General features: G+C 31.2%; 2 protein-coding genes across 2 annotated transcripts in view; both read right to left on the bottom strand.

The window, feature by feature from the left end:
* LOC100570021 (neuropeptide SIFamide receptor-like) overlaps positions 1 to 10522 on the bottom strand; it is a 91166-nt gene that overhangs the window by 55409 nt on the left and 25235 nt on the right. The window lies entirely within an intron of this gene.
* Positions 7326 to 10466, bottom strand: LOC100569734 (myosin heavy chain, fast skeletal muscle-like). The gene is made up of 2 exons (XM_003247925.4): positions 9582 to 10466; positions 7326 to 8672 (listed from the first exon to the last, which is right to left on the bottom strand). The coding sequence occupies exons 1-2, from the start codon at positions 10216 to 10218 to the stop codon at positions 8299 to 8301; spliced, it is 1011 nt and encodes a 336-aa protein (XP_003247973.1). The 5' UTR covers positions 10219 to 10466; the 3' UTR covers positions 7326 to 8298.

Below are 10522 nucleotides of genomic sequence, written 5' to 3'. Positions count from 1 at the left end.
AGACAGCAGCTAGCGAGCACGCGCGTGTGCATTGTCCGCCGTTTGTTATTACTGCGAGCGCTGTGTGTGCACACCGGAAGCGAGTTCCACTTGACCGGAACCCGACGACCGCGCAGATATTATGAAACTTTTATGCAGCCACCACGGGTTTGAGCCGGCCACCGTGCTATGATCCGGGTCGAGATGATAACTATATTGTTATATTTTGCTCACTCGTAATTTTTCTCCTACCGCACCACGAAAATAATAACAATATCATAATGGCCTCATGCGAAGGTTCAATCTTGTTAGATACAGTCAGGTATTCTGTTGCTGCTGCAACATGTGCAGTACTTATTTCGGACAGTATACTCTCATCATAGTTATCTCGATCGAGAAATACAACATCTCAGATGCCTACAGCAACTATAATTCACTGGCCGTGTTATTATCTGTCCACAATTTTTCAATTTAAATTACGCGGCGGTTTAAATAGTTTTTTCTAATTTATTCAAAAGCATTATATTACAGGGCTTAAATAAAAAAATAATAATACCGTTTACCGTTCTATGGATGTTAAACGTTATGATCGAATGACTGTTTAACGTTCTAAAGAATTCAGACGCTATTCATTGTATGGGTTTAACGTTTTACAAATTTAAACGTTATGAAGCGTTTAATGTTACCTGATGGATATGGGTACCTAGCTTATTGTTTCCTACACAAAACAGAATGATTGAAAAATATAATATTACAAAAACAACCATAATATATATATTTTACTGATAGTTATAATTTTATAAATATTTTATTTTTTTCAGGCAATTATATTTTTCAACCGTTTATCGTTTCTGTTTTGTTATCCGTTATCCGTTTTCAATCCATTATCGTTTACTGATATGTTATCCGTTAACAATTTCAATCATTTTTTGAATTGTTTAACGTAATACTCATAACTTTATAAAAACGTTTTGAAGCCCTGAAATATTATAATAGTTTGAAACAAACTATTAGAAACCAAACGGGGTGTGATCCATTAAACGGGAGACTCTTTTTTTCAGAAAACAGTAACGTTTTTCGAAATGTCATTGTTCATAAATTTATCCCGCTATAAATTAACATTTTTGGAACAAATTTATGTTTTTACCATTTTTATTGACAACTTACATTAATTTTAATTTCATATTCCGGAGCAGAATATTATTCTAAGTATTTCGGTCTATGAAAATCAAATTTCAATTTATACTCTTTTACCTTTACCTAAGTAGGTATTCAAAGTTATAAATCATAAATCATAAATCATAAGTTAGATGTCCAAGATTTGATTTTTTTTGTATTGAAGTACTCCAAAAAATAATATGCTTTGGAATGAGAAATTGAAATGCACGATAAAATAGTAATAGGACATTACATTCATTTAGAAAAAAATTGTTTTCAAACGGCTTAAAATTATATAAATCAATTAATTTCTAAAAACGTTAGTATTTTTTGAAATATTGAGTGTCTTGCGTAAAATGGATCACCCGGTAGTACCAATATTGTGGTACAATCACGTTATCGTCTCTATCTTAGCTGAAAATCTCAATATTTGAAACAATATTTTGAGATTTTCGTAAAAAAATATTCTTTTCCTTATGTGAAACTAAAAAAACATAAAAGTCATGCTATGATAAAATTATAGTAAATGATTTTTTTTTTCTTCAAAAATTGCGTGTTACTATTATTTAACAATTACACAAAACGTTGCCTATATGGTGTTCCGTTTTAAATGTATCTATCCGTGTGAACATATTATTACAGTATCGGTTAATTGCCACGCTTTGACTTCCTAAAGTTTCATTTATGATTAGGTATTATACAACAACGATAGGACATAGGTAGTAAATGATAATATATATTTTTAGTATTTGAGTGTTTCTATCCGCGACCAATCACCCGATTTGGGAGACGTGGTCGAGCCTTTTACTATAACACGTCATTACATATATAAAATAATGAGGTCCGTCGTAATAATGACCGATGTTATACATATCTATGTATAACATACCTCTGCAGTCATATATAATTTTATTTTTATGGCAGCCAGTTTAGCCGGTTTTCCAAACCGCGTGTTACGACACGGTCGTCGTCGTTGTCGTCTCACCAGAACGCACAGCAGCTATACGTTCGTTCGGTCCGGATAAAAAAAAAAAATAATAATATTGACGGTATTATCAATAAATTGTGTGGTATCGATAAAATCAGTTGTAAAACGAGAAACAAAATAGTACGCACAGCGGCGGCGGGGTACACGTGCGCATAACTTTCCGTCACGACTTTCGTACACGCCACGAAAAGAAAACATGGTTTTCGTCGATTGGTTTTGAAAAAAAAAAATCGTCGTTCATTTGATATTGCTGTAGGTACCTATTTTTATTTATTAGTTTTCGACTCATTAAAAAACAAACATACCACGCAACATTTTCGTATTTTATACCATCTGGTATCTGGTAGGTACTTTTAATGCAAAACATTCATATAAGAAAAAAAAATTAATATTTTATCGAGACTGTTTATCTGGTGTTTATATCAACGAGTAAAATATTATAATATTGTGGCGAAATGCATTATTCCTTAAAACTTCATTAATTATATTATTATGTAATTTGGTTTCAATTTTATACGATTTACGAAAAAACCTTCTGCAGCCAATAACTAATAAGTCATACACACATGGAATAACAATAAAAAGTTATGAAAATTTAATAAAATACCTAAAATGAGGGGAAAATTAATTAAACATTTAAAGAAATGTAAAATAATTTATAACCAAATATCAAAATCAAATTTTATAATATAATATTATAATACGGTTGTACCAAAAATATTCTAAATGAACACGAATGTAGTTAGTGCCGTATATCTTCAAACAGTATTTGCTAGGCGCTCACAAATTCACCAACCTATAATTATAATTTCTAACATAGTGTTACATAAATACTAAGCATTACATAAATTTACTGATGCACTAATAATGTTCCAAACGGTTTTAGTCAAAAGACCGGTTGAATCGCAGCAGGAGTTTACAATATTAGAGCTTTAACGAGTTTTAACGAGTGGCGACCAATGCCGTCGTAGATGATCCATGATATGAATTACCCGACAACCTAATTCCGTGCATTTCCGCTCTGTCCGCCAAAATGTTTGCCCGAATTTAATAATTATTTACTGTCCACAAGCGAGTGCAGCTCAGCAGATTTGCACTTTCTAAATCACTTTGGTGCGTATAACGTATTCATATTAATTCAGCTTGGCTGGGGTCGCGTTTGACCGCTAGTACGTCATTGCGCCATTAAATTCATCATTCATTGATATAGTAATTTTTGCCTGTTCATGTGGGCGCAAATAGTGCAAAACTAGGGGGTAGGGCTTAGACCCCATCCCCAAAACGTTGGAATTAAGCTCTACTCATCTCTATCTACCACGACATTGTATTATACCGTAATTTATTTCAACTGTCCGGCGAATGTGCACAAGTTGTTGAAACCAAAAAATAACAAATGGCCCCCAATTCCAATCACTTTACTCTTAATGTTAGATACTATTCTTGTTGTCGCGTCTCGGTCGATTATCAAGATAAAAGCTGTCACCGCTAGCATCGACCGTGGTATCGATTAGCGATTACCACCCACCTGAGTTAAAACTGATGATCGCGAATGGCTCTTGCGGTGTTGTTTGTAATACAGTCCGTCGTCGTTGTCTTTCCGCAGTTCCACCGTTTGCGACATGCACGAATTTATAATCACGCCACCACGGTATGTTTTTGGTTTTTGTGCGTCGTCAATCGTCCGTTTATTAAACGATACATAAAATCGGTACAATGTGTACACAGTTATTGCACTATTGTATCATAATTTCGGTCAAAGCAGAACAACGGCAGTATTTCGCGTTCCTTAGAATATCCTTGGTACACAAAGTTAAGAAGACAAGAACAACTCGTTTAAATTTTGATTTTGATGTTTTCAGAAATATTATCCACTGAATAATTTAAAAAAATGTTCTTATTTGAAAAACAAAAGTTTGTATATCCACAGGACACTCTTTAGGCAGTTAAAAATATTCAAGTATTGAATATTTAAAAATTCTAAAATCCAGATTTTGAATAACAGCATTGTTGAAGGTAAAAGTGATTGTGCATGCTTCGTATCCTATGCCCTTGCTCCTCCTATATAGAATATGACATAATAATATATGATATTATTTTTATCATTATTATCATCATCATAATATTGTGTACACATATTATTATGGTACGGCGAGATGCATGGCGCTGTATATCTCCGTAATAAGGCTGTGTGCACGCACGACTAGATTTTCGTTTTAAGTTTAATTTTGAAATTCCATACAGCAACGCTATTATACATTATAGGTACTTACAACTATATGTGCCTATACAGCTATACCACATAATATTATGATATAGTCATCGCAGCAGCTATATTTTTTTTCCCAAAAAATTAAATTTTAGTCATTATCATTATTGTGCGATATACGATATGGATATTGGATAATATAATATTGTGTAATATTTTAACTTTCAATAAAAATAATATATTATTTAATTATTATTATTCCGAAAATTCCATTTCGGTAATGATTTAAAAAATGTAAAATTGAAGAAGTTTAGTATCAAACAAAATTATTCCAATGGACTAATTCGTTGTGACACCCTTATTTTATAATATATTATTATATATTAGATCGTCAGTATAGCGATACGCACGCATATATACTGCACCCCCTAGCACAAAAAAAACACCCTTCTATTAGTAGACATGGTAGTGTGCAATATTTTGTAGACCAATGATGTTGAACAGTTTTTGTTCAGATACGTACTATAATATAGGTACACAAAAAAGTTCATCTTCTCACCGAAACTCGTTTTCCGTAAACACTACACAGTACACACAACTGTATAATTAGTACACGCGCGCGTACCCATCTTGGTATTAGTTGGAAATTTCTTTTCGGTCCATCTTATATTTTGTTTTATTTTTGTAATGCAATTCACCAAAGAGAAACTTTGACCAGCACGCCCGCGTTTGGTCTCGCTATACAAAAGAAAATTGAACTTTTTTTTATGATTTGTAATTTTCACCAGAAAATAATAATTGAAAACTCTCAACGAAAGCCCAACCACCCCCCGCGGGATTTCACCGCAAAAAGAACAACGACATCAAAACTATATATTATACGTGTATATATAAATTATATTATTATATAAAATGTGCTATAACAGAATAGACAATAATAATATATTAGACGTCATATTCCTCAATGACACAACTACGCGTGTACCTACTGTACATTTTTTTACGCCATTATTGTGTAGGTATATAACGCGTGGCCCTTTGTTCACGACTATAGTGACAAATGAAACAAAACGGGCAGATACTATATTCTTAGTCTTTCGGGTCTATAATCTTTATGTATATAATTCTTGAGTGTATTATGTTATTAATCGTGAAGCTCTTGAACGGCATGACTGATCGAGATAAAAGTTATACCAATAGATTCTTTGAGTCTCGGAGTGGGCTTATAGCGTAATTTTTCAATCTTTATATTTAGCTAAAAGGTAGCTCAAACATGAATTTTATTTTGAATCACGCAAAAATAATAGATTTTTTCTTTTATTTATAGGATTGTAATATTGGTTAAATATATATCACTATTATTATGATTAGTATAAAATATAATAAATATTGTCTAATATAATTTTTTTTTGGTTACCATTGATTACAAATTACCATTATTCACATAAAATAATATATTTATAAATTAAAAATAAAACATGTTCGTTCGTAATAAATTGAAAATGGCTATACCGATTTTGCTCATTTATTTTTTAGATTCTGAGTGGAGCCATGAATGTATTGATTTTACAATGACGTGTGTTTTTTAATTTTTAAGTTGATTTTTATTAATTTTGTTGTGTCTGTCAGTATTATTTGGGCCAGTAACACTGCTTACAAAGCTAGGTACACCGACAGAAATTTTTCCATGAACTAATGTACACTATACCTATATAATGCTATATTTTATCATTATAATCACTGGCATTTTATCATTTTATCCTTAAGTTTTGATATACAGCTAAAAATTAATGTTAGTTTAACTGAAGTTAATATACCCGAAAACAACAGGACTGTTTTAAATAAAAGTGAAACCTATAAATTCCTTGAAACTTAGACGGTGGTGTTATAGTTTATTTTTTCAACCCCTATATGTATCTATATAGTAAAGTTGTTCACACATGAATTTAAATCAGCTCACGAAAAAAGCAAGGATGGAAAACGTTATTTTTCTATATTGTTTTTGATTAACGTTTTTAAAAACGTTATTTTCCATATTGTTTTTGACCAACGTTTTGAACACGTTATTTTCCTATTGTTTCCAAATTACGTTTTTGATAATATTGTTTTTATTGTTTTATAATCGTAACGTACAATATAGAAATGCATTTAAAATTTAAAAATTAAAATAAATTATTTTTAATATTTAAGTCTTAAATCAAAATTATAATTTATATTAAAATTAAAAATTAAAAATTAAAAGTTTCTGATTTCAAATTAAAATGTTTTTAAATTTTAAAAGTGCATTATTGGTAAATTAAAAAGTAGACTTAACTGAAATTTTTTTTTTCCTGGTATAAATATTATAATGTATAATACTATAATTATTTGTTTTCGTTTTCGATTTTGATTTCGTTATTAAATTTTTTTCGGTTTTTGGGATTTTTTGTTATCGTTTTTCAGTTGTTTTTGTTTTTGTTTTATTAATTTTTTTCGTTTTTTTTCCGTTTAATAACGTTTTTTAAAAACGTTTTCCATCCCTGGAAAAAATAATATTATTTCTTTATTTAAATGGTTGCCATTGGCTGCATGTTATGTTACTATTATAGTTAGTAGAAATATCAAATATGGCACAAATATATATTTTAAAAACAAATATTTTTCAAGAACAATGCCGGGCGATACAGCTAGTATTATGTTATAAAATAATATGGTGTACCTATGGAAAAATGCCTAACCATGTTGTTCTTAATTTTAAAAAATTTTAAACGTTAAAATCAAATCAATAAAATTCTTATAATTTTTATAATAAGATTATCATTATTATTATTATTATTATTATGAATATTATTACTACCAATTTTTCACATATAGCTTATTACCATGTATTATGTATTAATTATTATTCTAAAATATTATTTATTAATTTTGGAAAATTAAATTCTAATTATTACCTATATTTACGAATGTTATGTTATATTATTTACATAATCATATTATTATTTATAACTGCATATATTTCTCCTTAAACAAAGAATTATTGTTCTTTTTTTTTTAATTGAATTGACCATGAAGCCCGTCAAATAAAGCCATCAGCTGTTTATTTTTTGTTTTATAGGGGAGAAATTGTAAGTTTGTAAACACGTGTGTTTTGGATTTTTTATTGGGCACCCGTAGGTTCTGCCATGCCCGGGTGAGGATGGTCGATGGTGGAACTTTTCTCCGGATACCGTGACTTGCCCGAAGAAAAATGCCATCCAAGGCCGGGTTTGAACCGGCGATTTTTATTCTTGTTATTGTAATAATTATGATGGTTGATGGACTATGAACGAATAATAATTTATCTAGCAACGAATACTATAGATACGAGACCAAGTATCGGACACACTAGAGAATAACTCATGGTTTTCTTATGTCAAAGGTAGATCCACGCATCTATAACATAAATGATCATACATGAGCTACTTACTGATGGAATGTCACAAGTACACAAATAATCTAAAATAATGTTTAATACCCAACACTTTGAACGTAGTGCTATAGCATCCAAGCCTAAAAACGATCAAATCAAATTATTATATTCTAAAAACAAAGCCAAACTATACTATATATTATATTATTATGTACCTATATATTATTATAATAAATTATATACTATAATCAAAACAAAAAAAAAGAATTAGTTTCAGTTAAAGACATTGTATGCATCTACTGGCCTGCTATGAAGCCGATGTTTATTTGAGAACAATAAAACAATTAAAAAAAATAAATACATGTATACCAGATATATCAATAGTGTAGGTACACTACACATTATGACGAGCGTACAATATTTTCGCAGATATTCGGCCGAGTACCATACAATTATTCTTAAAATCATGTGCGATTCACATTTTGTCTTGCGCCGCCGAGGTGAACGCACAACCCCTGACCCATTTGTACATTCTGTTGCACCGATCCAAATCGTTATGGTCATTCAGACCGTTTTTTAACCGTTTTCGGTCTGATGTCGAAGCATTGCGCCCTTGTTCAGCAATCTGAGGGCTCTGTACCGGGCCTCTTGTTCTGTGTACATTGCCAACACATGTTTGATTTCGATACGGTATCCGCTGATGTCGTTCACCGTATCCAACAGCTTCTCCACGTCATCTTTCAACGACTGCAGCCCCGACTCCAGATCGGTGTTCTCCGATCCAGTGTAGTACGCACCACTAACACGTCGCCTGGCTATATCGTAATAGTTTATCAGGTCGATCACGTTCGTTCTCAAAAATGAGCAGAGCCTTACGAGTTTCTCTTTGCCCCCGAGGACCAAGGGACCACGATCGATCGTCCCGTCGCCCTCCGCGGCTTCTGCTGCAGCTATATAATGATATACGTAATTCGATCGTTGATATATTTTTAAATCATCATATAAAATAATGCAAATTTGAAATGACCTTCACCTCAGTATAAGTACTAAGCAAATACATTTAATATGTCTTATATCTGATATACTAATTACTCATAAGTCATAATATAACTATTTAAATATTATGTATAGTCAAAACGTAAAAAGTTACAAAGACGCAGACGAAGTATATAGATAGAAGAATAAGGAGTATAATAAGGATCGATGGTAAATTTATTTACATTAGTTGTGGCTTTATTATAATAACTTTTTTTTTAATTTTGAATATTATTGAATTATTTAATGAAATTATATGTGCGCTTTGTATGCGCGATTAATATTTAGTAGACCCATAAATAATCCTGAGTATGGCACTGAATTATAATTTTTCCAAAATGTAATTTTATATAATCGGGTAAATTATAAATTACTGATTAGTGATTAGGTACCTATATTTAAAATATAAGATAAAATTATAAGTATAGTATTTAAAACTATAAATAAATATATGTATTATAAAACAACAAAAATATTTTAAGTATTTTTAATTTAAAAAATAATATGTTAAGTAGTTAAAACTGGTATTGTTTTATAGAAAAGTGATTTGTAGATTGCGCTCATATTTTAGAAAACTATAAATGGCTTATTCTAATAGATATGATAATAATATATTAAGTAACGTTTCAATATGTTACCCAGTGATAATATTGTTATATTAATACATGTATAAGTGAATAATAATTTATTAGACGATAAATATTATAAGGTAGCAAAGTAATTCTATGTAGACCTATTATAGCGCCTACATAATATTAAACAATCATGAAAACATTATTTCCGTTCTCGGCCAAGTAGTTTCCAATTCATATAATATCACTTACGTTTTACATTTTTGTCTTGCGTAGCGATGAACGGACAACCGAGCACCCATTTTAAAATTATTTCGCACACCCCTACATTAAATCCATCGTCTTTAATATCATTTTTTGTTTTGCTCGCTTGGAAGCGAAGTCTTGCGCTCTTGTTCAATGACCTGAGTCTCACGTACCGGGACTCGCATTCAGTGTACATTTTCAACACTTGTTTGATTTCCCATTGGTTTCCTGCGATACTGTTGAGTGTGTCCATCATTCGCCAAACGTCTTCGTCCAACGACCCTAGTTCCTGCTCCAGATCGGCGATTTCAGATTTGGTGTAATACCCGCCTCTCGTGCGACGCCTTTTATTGAAAACGGATTTCAGATCGTCCACGTTCTTTCTCAAAAACGAACAGAGCTCCGTGAGTTTTTCCATGCCCTTGAGGTCCACGATCCGGCGATCGACTTCCACTGCAGCGTCCTCGAGAAAATGATTGGCATCGCGATCTATTTTAAAATTTACATGTGCGCTGCCTGCCAAGAGATCGGATAACTTCTCGAAGTGCTCCCGGACCAATGCTTGTCGATTTTTTTCGTTTTGATGGGGATTCACCGATATTTCCCAATGGTTCAACTTCGAGGCAATGTCATTTGTACACATTTTCGTTTCGTATCCTTTCACCTATAAACGTATGCCATGACAGCTTTACACATAATATGTTTTGTAACAAGCTTTATAAATGTACTATATTAAAAATAATATAATATCTACATATTGTTTATTTGTTTAATATACAATTAGGCCGAGATCTTAGTTTAATTTGTATAGTAACCGTTTTGAGTACGTGAGGAAAATTCGTAATTTTATGTTTAAATATTCAATATTCCGTTAAAATGTTTACTAACTTAAGAAAAAAAAACCATGACATAATCTATACATATAATATGTATAAATATATATAAAA

The sequence above is a fragment of the Acyrthosiphon pisum genome, chromosome A1, assembly GCF_005508785.2.
Source record: "Acyrthosiphon pisum isolate AL4f chromosome A1, pea_aphid_22Mar2018_4r6ur, whole genome shotgun sequence".
Classification (NCBI taxonomy): Eukaryota; Metazoa; Arthropoda; class Insecta; order Hemiptera; family Aphididae; genus Acyrthosiphon; species Acyrthosiphon pisum.
The sequence above is the reverse complement of the archived record's forward strand: the minus strand, read 5'-3'. Positions and strand labels throughout refer to the sequence as shown.